Here is a 21,965-nt window from a genome sequence, read left to right on the forward strand (position 1 = left end):
ATCCACATGTAAAATAATCAGACTAGGCCCCTATCTTTCATCACATACAAAAAGCAATTCAAAATAGATTAAAGATCAAAATATGTGACAAGAACCTATTAGAAAACACAGAGGCAGCACTTCAAGACAATGGATTGGACAAGAATTTTATAAACTGGCATGTGAGACTTCAGAAAGAAAATGGAGTGGACAACCCAGAAAGTGGGGGAAAATACTTGTGAACTATGCAACGCGCAAATGGTTAATAATCAGGCTATTAGAAGAATTCAACTCACTAGCACAGGAGCAAAGAATCCAATTAACATACAGGCAACAGATCTGAATAGACCAACAGGTACATGAAAAGATGCTCAAAGTCACTCATCATCAGGGAAGTGATGAAGCACTATCTCACTCTAGTTAATCTATTATCAAAAACCCAAAAGACAATAGATGCTAGTGAGGACACAGAAAAAAAAGAATCCTGGTACACTGCTTGAGGGAATGTAAATTAGGATAGTCATCGTGGAAAATAGTATGGAAGTTCCCCCCAGAAATTAAACATCAAAGTACCACATGATTCAGTGATCCCATTACTCGGTACATAGCTAAAGAAAATGAAGTCAGTCTGTCAGAGACATTTTAACTTCCACGTTCATTAAACAGCAAGAAATAAAACAACCTGGGAGTTCATCAAGTGATGAATAGAAAGAGAAAATATGGTCCATATATATGATGGGAACACTATGCAGCCATAAAAAGGGGAAATCTTGTCATCTGCAACAACATGGAGGCCACGTTACATGAACTAAGCCCAAGGCCAAAAAGATAAATACTACATGATCTTACTCACATACATAATCTGAAAAAGTTATTCTCATACAAGAGTGGTGGTTACCAGAGGCTGGGGAGAGCAGGGGAAAGTGAGGGGAGGGGAAATGCTGATTAATGGGTAAAGTTGTAATAAGACAGGGTTAAGAAGTTCTGGTGTCCTATCGCACAATAGGGTGATACAATTATGTACTCTGTGTGTATGTATAAAATATAAAGCTGGAAGAGAGGATTCTGAAATCTTTAACTAAAAAAAAAATGATAAACATTTGAAGAAATACTCAACATTTACCCCGAAGTGAACACCTGTATCAACACAGCACATGGTATCCTGTAAGTATGTTCATATTTTATTTATCAGCTACAAATTTTTTAAAACATGGTAATCCAGCTTTTAGGTTTATTCTAAGAACAGCGGGTAATACTAATTTTTAAATATGTATAATACAGCTCTGGGTCAATCATAAAATAAGCCTCTCCCAAGGAGCAGCCAATCATTTTGCCTGGTTTCCAATTTCTTAATCAAGGAGGCTTGGTCTCAAAGCACCTTGCTCTGAATGCCCCAGCACTCGGCACTTTATACAAGCACGAGCAGATTACACTGAACATCAGAGAGGCCCGAGGGCATGATCCTCCCACGGCTGTGCCCAGGTGGGAAGAGCTTGATTCCCCTTGGTGGAACAGGGCAGGGGATTTACAGATTGAGCATTTGTAAGTCTTTATTAGTACTGCACTTGTTGGCAAAGTCATTTTTAAAATCTATCAACCTGTCAGCATGCTAGGACATTGACCAAGTGCCACTGGCAAGGAGACCCCCAAAAGGTAAGTGGAATCTTAAAGAAACCAGACTGACCCTACATTCACCAGGGACAAGTCTACTGATTCTGTGGGAAAATACATAGCTTAGATAACAAAGGGTTAAAAATGGCTGGCTATTCCGAAAAAAGTCATCTTGGTAATCTGATGATTTTGGAATTCAGCAAATCTTGATGCTAGAATCCCTTATTTTGCTTAAAATACAAAGCCAGGGGTGGGTGTTTGGCTAGCACTTCGAATGCTGGGTTATCTATCTGTGTCTCATAACAGAATGGCTGGGTTTGCTGTCCTCCAGCTCCTGCCCACTGCTGCCTGTTGATGCAGACCCGGCAGGCAGCTGTGATGTCTCAAGTCACTGGGCTCCAGCCACCCGTGTAGGAGACCTGACTGAGTTCCTTACTCCCAGTTTTCAGACAGCACAACCCTAATCCTTGCAGGCACTTGGAAAGTAAACCAGCACATGAGAGCTCTCTCTCAAATACAAAAGTAACACTTTACAGAACATCTAGAGATCTGTTTTTACCTTTTTGTCCATCCAGAGCAAAATGCTTTGATTCCCTCCAGCAATCATTATTAACTCCTTTTCTGAGGTTCTGCTTTCTGAAAGGGAAAATTAAGAGTATAGAAAGTCACTTGACAATTAGGTATAGAAGGAACACTGCTCAACACAATCAAGGCAATATATGACAAATCCACAGCCAGCATCATACTGAATGGGGAAAAGTTGGAAGCATTTCCACTAAGATCCAAAACCAGGCATGGATGCCCACTTTCAACATCACTATTCAATATAGTCCTGCAAGTTTTAGTCAGAGACACTAGGCAAGAAAAAGAAATCAAAAGGATACAAATTGGGAAGGAAGAAGTCAAATTATCCCTGTTTGCAGATAACATGATTCTATATATAGAAGAACTGAAAGACTCTACTAAGACACTACTGGAACTCAAAAGAGAGTTTGGTAAAGTTGCAGGAAATAAAATCAACAAACAAAAATCAATAACCTTTATACACAGACAATGCTGTGGCTGAGAAAGAATTTGTAAGATCAGTTCCATTCACAATAGCTACAAAAAAACTTAAATATCTTGGAATAAATTTTTTTAAAGATTTTTATTTATTTATTTGAGAGACAGAGTTATGGACAGTGAGAGGAAGAGACAGAGAAAAGGTCTTCCAGCCGGCACCATGGCTCACTAGGCTAATCCTCCGCCTGCAGCGCCAGCACCCTAGGTTCTAGTCCTGGTCGGGGCACTGGTTCTGTCCCGGTTGCTCTTCTTCCAGTCCAGCTCTCTGCTGTGGCCCAGAAAGGCAGCAGGGGATGGCCAAAGTGCTTGGGCCCTGTACCTGCATGGGAGACCAGGAGGAAGCGCCTGGCTCCTAGCTCTGGATCGGTGCAGCACTCAGCACTTTATACAAATGGCCGTGGCAGCCATTTGGGGGGTGAACCAACGGAAGGAAGATCTCTCTCTCTCTGTCTCTCTCTCACTGTCTAACTCTGCCTGTCAAAAAAAAAGAAAGAAAAAAAAAGAAAGAAAAAAAAAAGAAAGAAAGAAAGGTATTCTGTCCACTGGTTCACTCCCCAATGGCCGCAGTGGCCGGAGCTACGCCAATCCGAAGCCAGGAGCCAGGAATATCCCCTGGTGTCCCACACAGGTGCAGGGGCCCAAGGACTTGGACCATCTTCTACTGCTTTCCCAGGCCACAGCAAAGAGCTGGATAGGAAGAGGAGCAGCCGGGACTAGAACCGGTGCCCAACAGAAGACACAAAACATGGAAAAATCCTCCATGTTTGTGGATTAGAAGAATTAATATCATAAAATGTCCATGCTACCGAAAGCAATTTAAAGATTAAAGATATCCCAATCAAAGTACCAATGACATTCTTCTCAAATCTAGAAAAAAAAGATACAAAAATTCATAAGAAACACAAGAGACACCAAATAGCTAAAGCAACCTTATGTAACAAAAAGAAAACTGGAGGCATCACAATACCAGACGTCAAGACATTCTATAGGGCAATTACAAACAAAATAGCCTGGTACTGGCACAGAAATAGACATGTAGACCAATGGAACAGAACCCCCAGAAATCAATTCACACATATACAACCAAATAATCTTTGACAAAGGAGCTAAAATCAGTCCATGGAGAAAGAACAGTCTCTTCAACAAACTCTGCTGGAAAAACTGGATCTCTGCATGTAGAAGTATGAAACAAGACCCCTGCCTTACATCTTATACAAAAATCAAATCAAAATGGATCAAAGACCTAAATATATGACCCGATACCATCAAATTACTAGATAACACTGGGGAAACTCTGTAAGACATTGGCATAAGCAAAGACTTCTTGGAAAAGACTCCAGAAGCACAGGCAATTGAAGCAAACATAGGTAATGAGATTACATCAAGCTAAGAAGCTTCTGCACTGCAGAAAAAAAAAACACAGAAAAGTGAAGAGGCAACAGACAGAATGAGAGAAAATATTTGCAAACTATGAAACTGATAAAGGATTAATATTGAGAATCTATAAAGAGCTCAAGAAACTCAACAACAGCAAAGCAAACAATACAGCAAAGAAATGGGCAAAGGACTTCAACAGGCATTTTTCAAAATAGGAAATTTAAATCTCCAACAGACACATGAAAAAATTCTCAGGATCACTAGCCATTAGGAAAATCAAAATCAAAATCACAATGAGGTTTCATCTCATCCCAGTTAGAATGGTTTTCATACAGAAATCTAAAATAAATAAATAAATACTGGTGAGGATGTGGGGAAAAAAGTTCCCTAATCCACCTCCTGGTGGGGATGGAAACCAATATAGTGACTAGGGCAGAAACTATGGAGATACCTCAGAAAGCAGAAAATAAATCTACCACATGACCTAGCAATCTCACTCCAGGGAATTTACCCAAACTAAATGAAATCAGCATTATTAAAGAGTTCTCTGTACCCCATGTTTATTGCAGCTCAATTCACAATAGCTAAGATATGAAATCAATCCATATGCCCATCAACCAATAGCTGGATAAATAAAATGTGGTATATATAAACTATGGAATAATACTGAGCCGTAAAAAAAGAATGAAATCTTGTCTTTTCCAACAAAATAGATGCAGCTGGAAACCATTATATTTAGTGAAAAAAGCCAGTCACAAAAAGACAATATGTTTTCCCTGATCTGTGGTAACTAATGGAGTACAAAAAATGTAATGTATAATTATTTGCATTGCAATCTGCATAAAATTATTCCTGTGCACAAACTGCTGAGAGAAAATGGCTTAAAGTCTAAATGAACTTAAATATTATCTTGTAATCACAAAAAAGAAAATAAAAACAATGTGCACCATAAAAATGCAATTTTGTTCAAATCAGTTTTCAAAGAAATATAAATTTTTAATAAAATATTAAATTGATTTTTATAATCAATGAGATAATGTTCACTTTTGTAGCCTATGCATATATCTACATTTCCTAAGTTTTATCAAAAAAAACTGTGTTACTTTTAGAATCTAGAAAGAACACACAAATTCAGATTCAAAGAAAAAATTTGTCAATTGAAAAAAAAAGTTCAAGAAAAAAAGTCGTTTGGCACAAGCATTCACATTCTGTTTAAATTTCAGGTTCCTCTTAAACATTGTCTCTTTATCTTTGTTAGTACAAAAATATTCAGCAAATTTCCCATCAATTAAATAGAACTATAAATACTTCAATGTAAAGTCTAATTGGCAAATGCAGGTGATTGATAAAGTTGACATGCATCATCAGTTTAATTTATATACATGATATCAATGTCTGCACAGAAAGCACAAATATTTAATGAATTAACTGTTGTCTAGTTTAAGTCAGCCTCCATTACTAAAAACCACGATATCAAGATTGCCCCCATGATTGCTGGCTGTGAAGAACATAAACAAGTGCCTCAAACCCATGTAACTCTTCAAAAGAATTATAGCTCCTTTCCCCAGAAATGAGAGGATTCTATTATTTCAGGTCACCACTAGGCTTTCAGAAACAAGTAGCAAAAATACTCCACAGCACTTTTATAGTAGTGTTTGAGAGCACCCAGCCTGAGGTCACACAGAGCATAGTTCAAATTCCAGCCAAAGGCCAGGCACTGTGGCACTGCTGGTTAAACTGCCACCTGCAATGCTGGTATCCCATATGGACACCGGTTCCAGTCCCGGCTGCTCCACTTCTGATCCAGCTCTCTGCTAATGTGCCTGGGAAAGTAGCAGGAGATGTCTCAAATGCTTGGGCCCCTGCACACAAATGAGACGCAAAAGTAGTTCCTAGCTCCTGGCTTTAGTCTGGCCCAGCCCTAGCCATTGCAGCCATTTGGGCATTGAACAGCAGATGGAAGACCTTTTTCTTTTTCTTTTCCTTTTTTTTTTTTTTTTTTTTTTTTTTTTTGTGGGAGGTAAAATAACAAGGTTTATTAGGGAAGGGACATCCATAAGGATGGATGGGCACCTCTCCAGACAGGACCTGGGAGGGTGCCCAGTCGTTCGGACTGGGGCGGGGGGGGAACGAGGTTACATGGTTGGGTGGAGAGATGACACCTGGCCAGACCAGGCGGGCGACTCAGCATAGAGGCAGAGGGCTGAGCACCAAGATCTTTTTCTCTCTGCCTCTCCTTCTCTCTCTTTAACTGTGCCTTTCAAATAAATAAATAAATCTTTAAAAAAAATTATGCCGAACCACATCCCCACCTCTTTGTCTCCCCAGGTCTCTGTATCCTCCAGTAAAATGGGAGTGACAGACCACATCTCCCAGAACCGTTAACAAGGATTAAGAAAACACGGTAAGTGCTGAGCAGCTAGCCACAGTAGCTGGTATGAGACAGCTGCTCTTGTGAGTTTTACACAACTGTGGGTCAACTTAACCACACAGAAAACCAACCACCATGAAATTAATAAGTGCCTTGCAAAATGGCATCAAAGCTGCATACACTTCTGAATGCACAGAATCTATTTTTTTGTTACCATTCAAATTCACAATAATCCTATTCTGGAGGAGTAATGGAAAAGTAATGTTTATTTTGGCTTGATAGATTATCTTGAATCTTTTAAATTGTTTACAGATAAAAAAAAATGAAACCAGTGTTTAGAGAAACTCCCTTCACAGTCACACACACTTTCTCTAACAAGGTATTATATGCTAAATCCTGTGTGCCTATGCAATTTACCAAATTTGAGTTCCTCCTTTGATGACAACCTCACGGGGAGTGGTGCCAGCTGGTTCTGTGTCCCATGGCTCCCTAGTTGTCCTTCTTTTCCACAGCCAAAGGAAAAGACCTTTCCCAAGCCAAGGATGTAGGCGAGTGTGTGCCACCTATGAAATACAAGCACATATAGTCAATTACTAATTATCTTCCGCAGTGAGAATATTTAGCAATATAGGTCAGATTGCCCAATAAGAATGAAGCTTGTTACCCAACTCTCACCCACAGGCTCACCACCATCTGGAAAACCAAGAAACTACTATGTGGCTGAGAAGACTTTAGAGCCACCCCGAGTCTACTGCAGTCCCCAGTGTCACACCTTAGCAAATGCTATCCCATCTACAGAGAACAAACACTTCCCCTCGCCTCCTACTCCTTGGCTTGAGTCACCTCCTCTTAGCAACCATTCCTGAGCCCCTACCCCTCTCCCCCAACCTTGAAGACTGAATTAGCCACTGACCTCCTCTGAACTCCCCTTCTATTTCCTGAAGCCCTTCACTGCACTCACTTCCTCTCTCCCCTTACACTGGTGTGCAGCAAGGAAAGTGGCCTTGCCCAAACAGAAGCTGGTCTTTGACCCCAGGAACTGAAAGGTAAACTCTAAACCTCCAGAATTTCCCAAGTGGCAGAGGAGTCCTTGTTTTTCATGATGGGACCCTGAGAGCACACCTGGTTGTGACTCACAGAGAGCTCCTTGGGCTTATGGTGTAAGTCCCACTATAGGGGGGAGAGGACAGACGCAGCGTGATTACATGAGCAATGATTCAATCAGTCGTGCTTACACAAAGAAACCCCAGTAGAAACTGTAGACTTGGGTGAGTGTTGCTGGCTGGCAATACTGTGAGTATTGCCATACATCAGGACAGAAGATGCTAATGCCATCCAGCTGCTCCAAAGGGAGCTGACAACAGGAAACTCAGTTTCAACCTTTCCTGATCCCTGTCTTACATATTTCCTCCTTTGGCACTAATTTATATGCTTTTCCTGCAGTAAGTTTGACTGTGAGTGCAACAGCTTTCAGAAGGTTCTGTGAGTCTTCCCAGTGAGCTCTCTGATGCTAGCAGGGCACTACCCTGGTATACACTAAGTATCTCCACCTCAGCTCCTTCGCCTGGAAAACATGCCACTCAGAGGAACGTATGCCATGAAGACTCCACAGTGGTGAGAACATCTCTCCAGCTGTGAGATATCAAATGAGGTCTCAATATTGAAGAGACAATATTCTTTGGTTAAGAGAATCATATTCTAGTAATTTGATCTATCTTAATATCAACCATTTATACAATTTGACGCCAAGATTATAAAGAAATGTCTATAAACCAAAAATATGTACACTATTTTTTGGAGTAAAGTTTCAAGAAACTTACAAATGAACCTAATATTCAGATAAAGTCAGAATTTGCTTATGTTTACCAAGGGAAAAAAAACTTCACCAAGTCCCAATATCCAAAGGCAAGAATGGGACTGATGGATCTGAGACCAATGAAAACTATCAGACCAAGAAATCTGAGCAAGAATTTTTGCCTTCATTAAAAAAAAAAAAAAATATGTGGAAACTCAAACTCCTCAGAACTCTTCTACTTAAACCACCACTGATTGTCTTATACGTCACTGTGACCAGAGCAGACCACTCTGAAATAATTATGGCAACTAGAAAGTATGCTGGCCTCAAGCAGCCCTGACAGAGGGTGATTACATAAGTAAGTCTTTGTGATCAGTGCTTATTCTTCCCTCAAAAACAATAGTCTTTCATTTTTCCTTAAAGATGTATGTGCATCTGAATTGTTAACACAGGTATTTCAATGCACATGCAACAGAAAGTCAACTGCATTTGATTACATAAAACAAAAACAAAAAACTCAGGGGTGGGTATTTACCCTAGTGGTTATGACACTAGTTAAGATACAGGCAACCTAAACCAGAGGACTTCAGTCAGCAGGAACCCAATCACTTGAGCTACGACCACTGCCTTGCAGGCTCTGCATTAGCAGGAAGCTGAAATCAGGAGCCACAGCCATATTAGAGAACCTGCGTTGGATACCTGGCTCCAGCCGCCCAAGTGTTAGACCTGGACTGTGTTCCCAGCTCCTGAGTTCAGCTCTGGCCCAGTCCCAGCATTGTGGGCATTTGGGGAATAAAGTAAAACAACAGATGGATGCTCTCTCTCTATTTCTTTCTCTACCTTTAAATAAAAAATTTAAAAATTTAAATATATTTTCTTAAAAATCAAAGAAATGGGATGGTTTGTGGGTGGGAGGGTGGTTATGGGAGGGAAAACCGCTATAATCCGAAAGTTGTACTTTCGAAATTTATATTTATTTAATAAAAGTTTTCTAAAAAAATCAAAGAAAACAATGTATATACAAGATTTATTATGATTATCTAGTAATATAAATTCAGCATTTTCACCTATTTGAACAGGTTTGATACTTTTATCTGAGAAAAGTATCTGAGGAAACAATTAAATTAACTAAGTATGTTGCAGTGATTTTATGCATTTCCCTTAGTCCTTGACAACTTACCTTCCGCATGCTATCTGGGTCACTCTATTCGCTACAAGCGCAGTGACCAAACGGGGCTTTAGCTCATTCCGCTTTGATTTGTGACCAAGTTGCCCATATTTTCCAGCACCAAAAGTAAACAGCTGCCCGTCCTAAGGAAAGGGAACTTCGTATCAGATGCTAGAGAAGTACAATACTGATGCTTGGCATGAGCGAAGAATCAATCCAAGCAGCGTCAAAGGGAAGCTCCCAAGTTACCGGGAACAGCCCTGTGGGTGGGAAGTGATGGCTGACTTCCCTGGGAAGTACTAACTGCCCATACCGAGTGTTCTGGAACAAGTAGGGTCACGAAGAGACCAGGGCACACCCACCTGTGTGAGCAAGGCAGTGTGGGAGCCACCGCAAGCCACAAACTCAACCTTCTGATTGTCCAGTGCTTCAATAAGGCAAGGAGAGTCTTTATCTACACAAGGGAAAGAACAGCTGCAGTGACCAGAGAAACGCTGAATCCACCCTGCCTGGAGCTACTGCACCTGCTTCCGCTAAGTGACTGCAGCAGCGACAGTTCCATCTCATTCAGAGAGAAAAAGCCCAGCGTGGGCTTATTCAGGCCCAGGTGCTAGGCCGAAAGGTGAGGTTGGGGCAGAGACCAAAAGGGTGTCATGAGGGGCACCCCCTGTGAAAAGGCCAAGCTGTATCTCAGTGCCCTGTCTTCTGTCTATCCCAGCCTGAATTATGGCTATTTTTAATTCCATATGGAGTGGCTACTCATAAACACGGCGTTCCTTTCCTTTAAAATCTTCTTCCATGGTATCCTTGCCTTGTACCTCTTTTTTCCTTTACAGTTTTCCAGTCGAAGCCCTTTCCTTTTTTTTTTCTCCCCTGAGTATTTTTCTAGCATGGAGTCACTGTATAGTTAGTATGGGTCTGTGTCAAGGAGGCACGTGGAGTTGGACCAATGACCCAGAGGGACACAGAATGAGCTCCCACAGCTGGGGAAAGCAGCAGAGTGCACTGCACTTGTGAACCCCAGGATACTGTCTGGGGCCATGAGAAACCTTACCATCTGCTCTGAGGAGGTAGAGTTCAATAACGGGAACCACCCGTCTTTTATGCGTATGTTACAGATATAACTAAGACCTAATGGGGGCCGGCACTGTGGTGTAGCAGGTTAAGCCTCTGCCTATGGCACTAGCATCCCATATGGGCACTGGTTCAAGATCTGGCTGCTCTACTTCCAATCCAGCTCCCTGCTAACACACCTGGGAAAGCAGCAACAGACAGCCCAAGTCCTTGGGACCCTGCACCGGAGTGGAAGACCCAAAAGAAGTTCCTGGCTTCTGCCTGGCCCTGTCCCAACCCCAGCTGCTGTGGCCATTTAAGGAGTGAACCAGAGGATGGAAGATGTCCTTCTGTGTCTCTGCTCCTAACTCTGCCCTTCGAATATATAAATAAATAAATAAACACCTTATAGAATGGGATCAGGACATGGAAGCTTTCTAAATAAGAAAGGTTTTTATATCCTTTTGTAATAGTAGAATTACATTAATATGCTTTAAGTGCAAAGGCACTTTGGAGGTCATCTCATTCAAACTTAACCATGTCACAGAAAAACAAACTAAGGTATTGAGAAAAGTTAAGAAACTAGCAAGGGTCTGCAGTTACTAAACTGCAAAGTGGGAAACAGGGGCCAGGTTAAGCTGCTCCTTGTGACTCTGGCATCCCACGTCAGAGCCCTGGTTCAAGTAACAGATCCACTTCAGATCCAGCTCCCTGCTAGTGTGCCCAAGAACACAGTGTATAAAAGTCCAGTGCTTGGGCCCCTGCTGGGAAACCCAGATGGAGTTCCTTGCTCCTGGCTTTAGCCTGGCCCAGACCTGGCTGGGGAGTGAACCAGCAGATGGAAGCCTTCGATCGCTCTCGCTCTATCTCTCTCCCTCCCCACCCCCCAGTTACTTTTTCAAATAAATAAATCTTACAAAAAAAAAAAAAAAAAGAAAAGAAAGAAAAAGAAAAAAGAAAGTATCAAGAACCCAGGCACTGTGACCCTCAGGCAAAATGTTTTCCCACCTCCCACACAGCCTTGAAACAGGTCTACCTCACACTAACAACGTCCATATTGCCCATGTCTCCCGGACCAACTCTGCCCTCAGGACACAGAAGAACAGTGCCATCAGTACATATATGTGTGTGTGCATGTGTGTGCATCAGTATATCTGCTGATAAATCAAACTTGAAAACATGTTCCATACTCTCGGTGTGGCCCAGGCCTAGTTGTCCCAAATCGTTTTTTCCCCAGGAGTAAACGTTTCCAGACATGGATAAGGTCATGCTGTGGGCTTCTCCTGCAGAGATCTGAACCAGGGGGACTCCTGCGAGGTGCTCCACAATCTGTGGTGTGGGGACGGAGGGACACATCACTCCAATTCCGAGCTGGCCATGCGAGTTCTGTCCCCAGGCAAAAAGCTCGCCACCTTGACAAAAACAAAGAGAATGCTGTCTTATTCAATGTAGAAGGCAGCAGACATTACCCCAGGCTTGAAGTATAATACCAATCTCTTACACTCATGTTGACAGGATTCTCAGATCCCATTTGTCTGACTCAGAAAAAACTACAAGAATCTGTGCTATAGCAATAATAGTTAAATTTTCTAATCTTTTACCTCAAAATATAGAATGAAGCTACTTGAACATTTCAGAGTCAAGAAATTCTTACTTTATAAAACCCACTGTATGGGGCTATGAAAAACAAACCTCTGAGAAAACAAAACCTAGAACTACTGTTTTCTTCTCTCCCTTTCATGTACCTGAAGATTCCAAATGTTCAAACACCTTAAGTGACAGCTGTTGTGGTACAGCAGATTAAGCCGCTGCGTGGGACACCTACATCCCATACTTTGAGTGTGAGCTGGAGTCCTGGCTGCTCCATTTCGGATCCAGCTTCCTGCTAATGTACCAGGGGAGCAACAGCTGATGGCTCAAGTACCTGGGCTCCTTCTTCCCACGTAGGAGACCTGGTTAGAGTTCCACCCTCCTGGCTTTGGCCTGATCTAGCCTTGGATTGTATTGTATTTTTATTGCCATTTGTGCAATAAACAGCAGACAGATCTCTCTCTCTCTCACTCTCTCTACCTTTCAAGAATATGAACATAAGCATTCAAAAACATTCACTTGAAATTATAGCGCAGCATCTTGGAAGAGTCAGCTGTTTATTTAATTATATATATGAGCATATTTTTTATTTACTGGAGTTGACAGTGTTTCATGGACTCTGGAAAACATCAGGGAGATAGCTCTCACTGAGCCCCTCGTTGCAAGAGACGGCAGGATCTAATGGCAGGCAGCGGCTGTCCTTGCAACAGAATGAGCATGCGCTACCAGCGATGAGGAAGCTGACGGTGAACATGACCAGCTCCACCTCATTCTTTCCTGGGCCGTGCTCCACTGGTGATGAACCCTGGACACCCCTACTCCGGGTGTGCACACACGCGCACACACATAACACGACACTCCAGGCTGCCTGAAGGTGAGATGCATCTGTTTCATCTTCATAACCGGAACTTGCCCCTCAACGTGAAGGAACTATTCACAAATGGACAAAACCAATTGACCTTTTTTTTTTTTTTCAGTACAAGTTCATACTCTTAAACTTCAACAGAGCTTTCAGTGCAGGTCAAATACCTGCTTATTTACTTTCCTTAAATGTCAGCCTCCATTCGGTTTGCAGCCATGTCTACATCTGTCCTATGTATTTTTTAAAACACATTTGACCCTGCATTTCCCTCTATTATTTCCACGCCTCACTTATTCCTGTAGAAAATAATCCATATTCACTGCTTACAGTTCCTACGATTGTGATGCGTGACAGGAGACAGGAAATAATGAAGGGCTGAGGAGGAAAATCCTGGAATTAAAATGGTTAAACACAGGCCATGCATTAGGCACAGCAGCTCAGATGCCCTTAACATGCTGCTTGGGATGCTTGCATCCCATATTGGAGAGCCTGGGTTTGAGCCCTAACTGTGCCTCTAACTCCAGCTTCCTGCTAAATGCACACCCTGGGAGGCAGCAGTGATGGCTCCACCCCATGGAGGATCTAGATTGAATTCTGCAACCCAGCCACTCCAGGAGAATCGGGGGATCCTGAGCTACTGCCACTGGAGCTAGAGGAATGAATGCTAGGACAAGGGAAGAAGGTGCTGGGAAAGGATTGGTGTAGGCCTGGACCAGACTATACCTATAAGAATAGTATAAGAACACCTATAAGAATAGTATAAGAACACCTATAAGAATAGTACTCTGACCATACCAGATTCAACACAGTATTTCTGTCTGGTTACCAAGTAAAGTACATACATTTCTACTGTTCCACATGTTCAAATGTTTACTTCTTCTATAAGACAGTTAATATACCACCAAAGTACCTTTTGACAGTGCAAGAGAATGGTAATCTCCACATGTGATCTGAATTATAGTTTTTTCTTGCAAAATGCTTTGAAACCTGATAAAAGAAAATATATTTTATCTCAATCACTGTAGTGAAAGTTACAACATGGGTGTTAGAATTATTAACTGCATTCAAGTAGGAGAGAAGCTCAAAAGAAAGCTTCAAACATATTGCTTAATATTCAGTACATCTAAAATTATAAAAAATACCATATGTTTTAATTAGCAGTTTTGGAAAATAATGAGCATTATATAATTGCAATAAAATGTCTCTGAAATACTCTTACGCAAATAATTTTATGATGCAGGAATAAATAAAACATTAAAATAAGTTCTAGGGTCCAGCACTGTGGCACAGAGAGTTAAAGTCCTGGCCGGCGGCGGCGGCATCCCATGTGGGCATCAGTTCGAGTCCTGGTTGCTCCATTTCCTATCCAGCTCCCTGCTAATGTGCCTGGGAAAGCAGCAGAGGATGGCCCAAGTCCTTGGGCCCCTACACCCATGTGGGAGACCTGAAGAGGCTCCTGGTTTCGGATCTGCTCAGCTCTAGCCATTGTGGCCATTTGGGGAGTGAACCAGCAGATGGTAGACCTCTCTGTCTCTACTTAACTCTGTAACTCTTTCAAATAAATAAAATAAATCTTTAAATAAAATATACAAGGAAAAAAGTTATACAAATCATTCTATGATAATACATTTTTTTCTAGGCTGAACATTTTTATTTTTGGAAATATAGCCTTTAGGATCACTGTGAGGATCAAACAAGTTAATGAATGTTCAAGTCTAATTTGTGGCTAGGAGGACCAATCAATCATCTTTTAAATGCCAAAATAACACACAAGATACGTGCCCTAGGAGACATTATGATTTGAGGCATACTGATGGACTTCACCAGTCAGTTGAGAATTCAGCATTTACCAAAGATGTTAATTGTACTATATAAAGCAGGCGACAAGAATCACATATAGCACTGTTTTCCTACAAAAATCACTACTGCTCTTTGAGTGAATCAAAGCCATTTTTAATGAGAAAAAACGATCCCTTACTTTGCATGTTCTATGCTATAGTTGTACTCAAATGGTTTTCCATCTGAGGATAGAACCAGCACGTGCTCCGCGCCTTGGGCCATGGAATGGATCTTCATTTTTTTTCCTAACTTAATGCACTCTGTGGAGCAAATCAAACCAGGAACCATTATTACTTTAATTATCATCTGCTTTCATTTCTCGTTTTGTTATAATACATTTGAAACACTAGATAAGAACTTCAAGCACACAACCTTTAACTTAACATGAACTTTTAAGAAATTCAAGTACATGAAACAAATTGGGAATGACAATTGTCTTGCCAATAGATTTTTTTTTTAATTTGGGAAGGCACTGATTCACACTTTGATTTAAATGGAACAGTCTCTTGAAATGACCAAATAAACACTTGCTTTTTGATTTCCGTTTTGTAAGCTGAGACAGAGAAACTAAATTTGAGAGACTGTAAGACCTTAAAAGGTCAGTAAGACTTTAAGACAACACAGTTCATTTCAAAATATACTGCATGTATCTGAGAATTCTCTCCAAAAGCAAATTCTCTCCAAAAGCAAAACAATAATAAATACTTTCCAACTGCTTCCTAAGAAGCCAAAGGCTAAATTCCTAACAGGAAAGACTGTGTTTGGGGCACTACTTTTAAAGGAGATGCTGCTGAGGCTGGCACTGTGGCATAGTAGGCTAAGCCTCTGCCTTTGTCACCGGCATCCCAGCTGCTCCTCTTCCAGTGCAGCTCTCTGCTATGGCCTGGGAAAGCACCGGAGGATGGCTCAAGAGCTTGGGCCCCTGCACCGGCAATGGGAGACCCAAAAGAAGCTCCTGGCTCCCAGCTTCAGATCCACCCAGCTCCGGCCCTTGTGGTCATCTGGAGAGTGAAACAGCAGAGGAAAGACCTCTCTCTCTCTCTCTGTAACTCTGCCTTTCAAATAAAATCTTAAAAATAAATAAATGAAGAGAATGCTGCTGCAAGAATTTTTGTTGGCATCAGTGCCTTTTAACCCTTTCTACAAGCTGAGAAGTGGAACCAGAACAGCTTGGTAATGATGAATGGCCACACAAACTAATGTTTGTTGAAACAGCATTTCATACCAGTGGAAAAGAGGGGCAGTCAAGAAATGATGCTGGGACACCTAGCATTTGGGAAAACAATTCTAAATTCACTCCTCTTCATAAATCAAAATAAGTTCCAAATATGCCCAAAATTTTAACTTCAAAAATAAAACCTTAAAGTTACTACAGGAGGGAAGATCTCTCTCTGCCTCTCCTCTAATTCTGCCTTTCAAATCAATCTTAAAAAAAAAAAAAAAAAAAGACGCTAAAACTTAAAAGTTTACTATAAAGATAAGTGCATTTTTAAAAAATCGTGGAGTGTGGATAGTTTTTGAAAGTAAGCCAAAAAAAAAAAAACACCAAGACTCTTTAAAATACAAATTTGATAGCCTCTAAAAATGTTTAAATTGGGCACAGCAAAAAATTACACCCACGAAAGGCCAAGTTGAGAAAAATACTACAACATACACGACAGGCAAGAGCAATTCTTCAATACTGAAACACCTCTTTCAAACAAAGATTGAGTTGTTTGTCTGTTTGTTTTTTACGAAGCCACGCAAAGAAAACAGGCAGTTTTCCACACACTGAGACCCCCCAAAAAAAAAAGTCTAAATAACCACCAGGAAAGTGCAAGGATCGCTGACTTCGCTCAAGTTCAAGCCAAACGGTGAAAGGCCGTTTTCCTCACCGCACATTTTAAAGTCGTGAGGGCGGGCCCCGCACCCCTTCCCCGCTCTGGAGAAGCCGCGCCCCAGAACCTGCCCGACTCCGGAGGTTCGGCTCACCGCGGCGGGGAAGGGACGCCCCACAAAGAATCGGGGGACCACCCCCGGGAGCAGAGGCCGAGTGTCGGGGCCGCGGTGCGGAGGAGGCTGCCGCTCGGCTCGCAGACCGGACGGTCCTGTCAGGCGCCGGCACCCCGCGGCACCGCGGCCGCGGGAAAGCCCCAGAGCCCGGCGCGCGTCTGCGGCCCCCGCACCGTCCCCCTTCCCGCGTGGACCACCGCTCGGGCCCCCGCGCAGAGACGCGTCCCCCGGCCGCCCAGCCCGCGGCGGGACGGCGAGCGGCGCTGCCCCGGCCCCACTCACTGGGCTTCCTGGCGCCGTCGCTCTTGGCCGGCAGCGGGTGGACCTCGACGCCGGCCCCGCCGCGCTCCAGCACCGCCAGGCGCCCCTCCGTGCAGCAGATCTGGCGCGTCGCCTCGAACCTCCGGAGCAGCGCGCTGCGGAGCCCCGCAGCGCCGGGGAAGAGCCAGAGCGGCGTGCCCGACTGCTCTTTGGAGCGGGACGCGGCGGGTCGGGCCGGCACGGGCCGGGTCCCCGGGGTCGCCCGGGGCGGTGGGCGCGCGCGGCCCCGCGACCCCCTCGGAGGCTTGCGCTCCATCGCCGCGGTGCGCAGACGACGACAAGGCGTCCGAAGCCCTCAAGCGTTGCGCCGCGGGACCGCAGCGCGCCGAGCGCCGTGGCGTCGAGGAACCGCAGCCTGCGCTACTCCGCCCCTGCCCGCAGCGTGCCGTTTGGGGGCGGGGCCGGCAGGGCCGAAAGGAAAACGAAACAGAATTTTTTTTTTTTTTAAGAGCGTCGAATCGTCTCGGAAAAGGAAAGGGAAACTCAAATGAAGCGAGGGCGGCCTTGGAGGCGGCCCAGGAAAACAGGTGGCTGCCAGCTGATCTGGCGAGCCGTCAGGACGGCGACGGCGGCCCCGGGCGCCGGTGGCTTTCGGGAATCCCCGCGCCTCCGCTGGGGGGCGCCCGCACGCAGGCCGACTTGGCGGGATTTCTGGGGAATCCGGCGCCGGGCTGGGAACTTGGACTCTGAAGTAGGCTGAGCGTCGCGCCGCGCAGAAAGCGGCGAAATGACGCCCGGGGTCCCTCGGCGCACTTGGGTGCCTGGGAAACAGCGCTTTCCAGAGTTTGGCCTTTTTCCGGAATTCCATGCAAATCGAAGCATGCCTCCGTGGTTTTTTGCGCTCCCCCCTCCCGTTTCGTCTGCAGGCCCCTGCTCGTGACTGCTGCGTGGGGTTCCATTGTGTGCGTGAACCACAGCGTATTCATCCATTCCCTTCCGGCTTTTGGCGGCAAAGAGCGGAGCCGCTGTGAATATTGATGCACATATCTCCGGATAGACAAGTGTTTTTTGTTTTTTTTCTTTTCTTTTCTTTTTTTTTCCTTTTAGTTTTTGCGGGGGTGAGGGTGGGGGCGCATGCCCAAAAGTGGAATTGCTGGGTCGTGTGGGAAGTGAAATGTATCGCCAGACTTTTCCAAAGCGCTGTGCCCGGTTACCTTCTCTCCAGGAAGTCAGGAGAGTATCTGTCCCTCACTGTATTTTTGCCCATGGTGGCTATTGCCAGGCTTTTTTCGTTTTAGCAGTTGTAGTAGTGTCCTTTTGATTTTAATTTGCATTCGCTTAATGACGAATGCTGTTCAGCATCTTTTCTCATGTGCTAATTTGCCATATCTCCTCTTGGGTGAAGTGTGTGACGTCTTCTGCCCATTTATGAATTTGATGGCTTGACATCGTCTAAGCATTCTTTTTTTTTTTTTTTTTTTTTTTGACAGGCAGAGTGGACAGTGAGAGAGAGAGACAGAGAGAAAGGTCTTCCTTTGCCGTTGGTTCACCCTCCAATGGCCGCCGCGGCCGGCGCGCTGCGGCCGGCGCACCGCGCTGATCCAATGGCAGGAGCCAGGAGCCAGGTGCTTTTCCTGGTCTCCCATGGGGTGCAGGGCCCAAGCACTTGGGCCATCCTCCACTGCACTCCCTGGCCACAGCAGAGGGCTGGCCTGGAAGAGGGGCAACCGGGACAGAATCCGGCGCCCCGACCGGGACTAGAACCCGGAGTGCCGGCGCCGCTAGGCGGAGGATTAGCCTAGTGAGCCGCGGCGCCGGCCCCGTCTAAGCATTCTTTACGTGTTGTTTTACACCATGTCCTTTATTAGATTTTTTAAAAATATTTATTTATTTAAATCAGAGTTGGGGTAGGGAGGTGGAGAGAGAATCTTCCATCCTCTGATTACCCCCCAAATGGCCACAACAGCCAGTGCTGGACCAGGCTGAAGCCAGGAGCCAGGAGCTTTGTCCGGGGCTCCCACTTAGGTGCAGGGGCACAAGCGCTTAGGCCATTTTGAGCTGCTTTCCCAGGTATGTTAGCAGGGAGCTGGATTGAAGTGGAGCAGCCAGGACAGGAACCAGTGCCCATATGAGATGCAGGCGTCCCAGGCGGCAGCTTTTCCTGCTGTGCCACAATGCTGGTCCCTAAATACGTAACTGAAATGTTTTACTACCACTCTGTGGCTTGCCTTTTCATTTTATTAATTACCTTTTGGAGAACTGAAATTTTTTAGTTTTGATGTAGTTGATCCATTTTTCTCTTTTGTGTAGTTCTTGCCTTTATTTTTTGGGTCTATTTAAATCTTTCTTGAACACAAAGTTAGATGTTCTTGTTTGTTCCGGAAGTTTTATGGTTTTAGATCTTTGTGTTTTTTTATTTATTTTGTTTTACTTAATTGCAAGGCAGATACATACATACATACAAAGAGGGAGAGAGAGAATTGAAACCTAGGGACTCTTGTATGGGATATGGGTGTCTTTATTTTTTTTATTGATTTATTTGAAGCCAGTCCCCAAAAGAAAGATATAATATGTTTTCCCTGCTCCTAGGTAACTAATAGAGTACCTGAAATGTAATGTTTAGGAGTGAAATGGACATTTTGAGATTCTATGATTGTTTACAGCCCTTGTCTCTTCCATTGAGGAACAGTGCTTTTTTCTTCATACTATTTGTTGTACTCTTTTACTCAGTGTAGGGTTAACTTTACAATCATTAAGTAAACTGAAAATAAATCTTTATAAAATTTAAGAGTAGGAATGGGAGAGGGAGAAAGAAGAAGAGTTGGAGAGTGGTGGGAGGGAGGGTAGGGTGAGAAGTATCACTATGTTCCTAAATCTGTATATATGAAATAAATGAAACTTGTATAACTTAACTAAAATTTTTTAAAAATAAAGATTTACTTGAAAGGCAGACTTACAGAGAGGCAGAGGAAGCGAGACAGAGAGAGAGAGAGAGAATCCTTCATCCACCGGTTCACTCCCCAAACGGCCACAATGCCATGTGGGTGCAGGGGCCCAAGGACTTGGACCATCTTTCACTTCTTTCCCAGGCACCCAGCAGGGAGCTGGATCAGAAGTGAAGATGCCTGCACTACAGGCGGAGGCTTTAACTACAACGCCACAGCGCAGGCCCCCTTTGTTATATTTCAAATCATGTAGGGGTAGAGGTTCAATCTTTTTTGTCCCTGTGATTTCCGGTGGTTTTGGTTGCCTTTCTCCATTGACTTGCCTTGGTGTCTTTGTCAAAATTCAGTTGCATACATGCTTGGATTTATTTCTGGATTTTTAATTCTGTTCCACTTATTTATCTGTATATTTTTACTTCGCTACTACACTTATTTACTGTAGATTCAAAGTCCCAAAATTAGTTCATACAATTGCTCCAATATTTGTTCTTTTTCAGTGTTGTTTGGGTTTTTCTAGCTTCTTCTCATCTTCATATATATGTCAGAATCAGTTTCTTGATTTCAACAAAATGGACTGCTGAGATTTTGATTGAAATTACATTAAATTAGGTCATTTTGGGAAGAAATGACATGTTTATCTGTCCATGAGCGTGATCTATTAATTTAAGACTTCTTTAATTTTTTTCAGCAATGTGTTATAGTTTTCAGTGTATAAATGTATTTAATTTATCCTTATTTACTTTTCATTGCAAATGGTGTTTTTTTAATTTTCAATTGAAATTTTTATGAGATTGTTTAATTTTAAATCTGAGTATATAGACATACAACAAATTTTTAATAATGACCTTGAATCTAAGGACCTTTCTATATTAATATTTCTAGTAGTTTTTGTAGATCCCTCAGAATCATGTATGTAGCTGACAGTGTCTCCGACAAATACATATTACTTCTTCCTTTCCAATCCATATGCCTTTGCTTTGCTTTGTTCTAATCTATAGAGTAGTACAACCAGTACAATGTTGAATAACAATGATGGGAGATATTCACTTTGTTCCTAACAGGAAAGCAATTAGTCTTAAAAAAAAAAAAGATTTATTTATTTTAAAGTCAGAGAGAGAGAAAGGAAGAGACAGAGAGAGATCTTCCATCCTCTGGTTCACTCCCCAGATGGCTGGAATGGAGAGGGTTGGGCTGGGCCAAAGCTAAGAGCTTCTTTCAGGTCTCTCAAGAGAGTAGCAGGGGCCCAAGCACTTGGGCCATCCTGCGCTGATTTTCCCAGACCACTAGCAGGGAGCTGGATGGAAAGTGCAGCAGCCAGGATATACACCTGCACCCATGTGCGATGTCAGCATGGCAGGCAGCAGCTTAACTGCTACACCACAACACTGGCCCCAGCAATCAGTCTTGCACCGCTAAGTATGAGGTTAGCTAGATGTAAGTTCTATCAAGTTGAGTCCTTCTAGTCCTGGTTTGCTTGTGAGTGTTCAATTTTGTCAATTTTCTTTGCTGCTTATACTGAAGTAATGAAGTAACTTTCCCTCTTCTATTCAGAGATGAAATATAGTTGATCTTCAAATGCATTTCTGGGCTACCCCCCCCACTTAGTTCTGAGGCACTGTCCAATTTTTTTTATATAGTTGATGTGTCAAAGAATTTTTGATATGTAAAGGCTTTTTGTGTCCATGTTCATGAAAGATACATAGTTTTTTTGTTCCTTGTAATGTCTTTCTCTGGTCTGGATATTAGAATATTGCTGCAATCATAGAACTAAATGGCAAATGTTCCCTCTTCCCCTGTTTTCTGAAAGAAAGTATAAAGAGCTGGTCCTGAGGCAGGCATTTGATCAGCAGTTGAATTTCTGCCTGGGAATCCTGTTGCAGAGTGCCTGCTAACGTGTACCCTGGGAGACAGAAGTCTCCATGTGGGAGACCTGGATTGAGCGCTGGGATCTTGGTTTCAGCCTGGTCCAGCCCTGGCTGCTGTGAGCACTGAGGGTTGAACCAGTGGATGGAATCTCTCTCTCTCCCTCTCTCTCTCTGCCTTCCAAATAAAATACAAAT

The 21,965-nt window shown here is 43.3% G+C and overlaps 1 protein-coding gene across 3 annotated transcripts in view; it reads right to left on the minus strand.

Annotated features, from left to right (window-relative positions):
* HERC5 (HECT and RLD domain containing E3 ubiquitin protein ligase 5) overlaps positions 1 to 17,399 on the minus strand; it is a 60,864-nt gene extending 43,465 nt beyond the window's left edge. The window contains exons 1-8 of one of the 3 annotated variants that reach the window (XR_011378349.2): positions 16,982 to 17,399; positions 14,847 to 14,967; positions 13,779 to 13,855; positions 11,607 to 11,828; positions 9,726 to 9,817; positions 9,376 to 9,506; positions 6,818 to 6,963; positions 2,150 to 2,226 (exon numbers count right to left, since the gene is read on the minus strand). Coding sequence is in view for 2 of the 3 variants with exons in the window: in XM_051819569.3 (XP_051675529.2) it covers positions 2,150 to 2,226; positions 6,818 to 6,963; positions 9,376 to 9,506; positions 9,726 to 9,817; positions 11,607 to 11,828; positions 13,779 to 13,855; positions 14,847 to 14,967; positions 16,982 to 17,276 (1,161 nt within the window). In the remaining variant the exon portion in view is untranslated. The remainder of the gene's footprint in view (positions 1 to 2,149; positions 2,227 to 6,817; positions 6,964 to 9,375; positions 9,507 to 9,725; positions 9,818 to 11,606; positions 11,829 to 13,778; positions 13,856 to 14,846; positions 14,968 to 16,981) is intronic. The other 2 variants (XM_051819569.3, XM_089303091.1) reach the window with 2 other exon arrangements.
* Positions 17,400 to 21,965: the final 4,566 nt, after the last annotated feature.

Source organism: Oryctolagus cuniculus, chromosome 8, assembly GCF_051225735.1.
Source record: "Oryctolagus cuniculus isolate XC-2025 breed Fujian yellow rabbit chromosome 8, ASM5122573v1, whole genome shotgun sequence".
Taxonomy (NCBI): Eukaryota; Metazoa; Chordata; class Mammalia; order Lagomorpha; family Leporidae; genus Oryctolagus; species Oryctolagus cuniculus.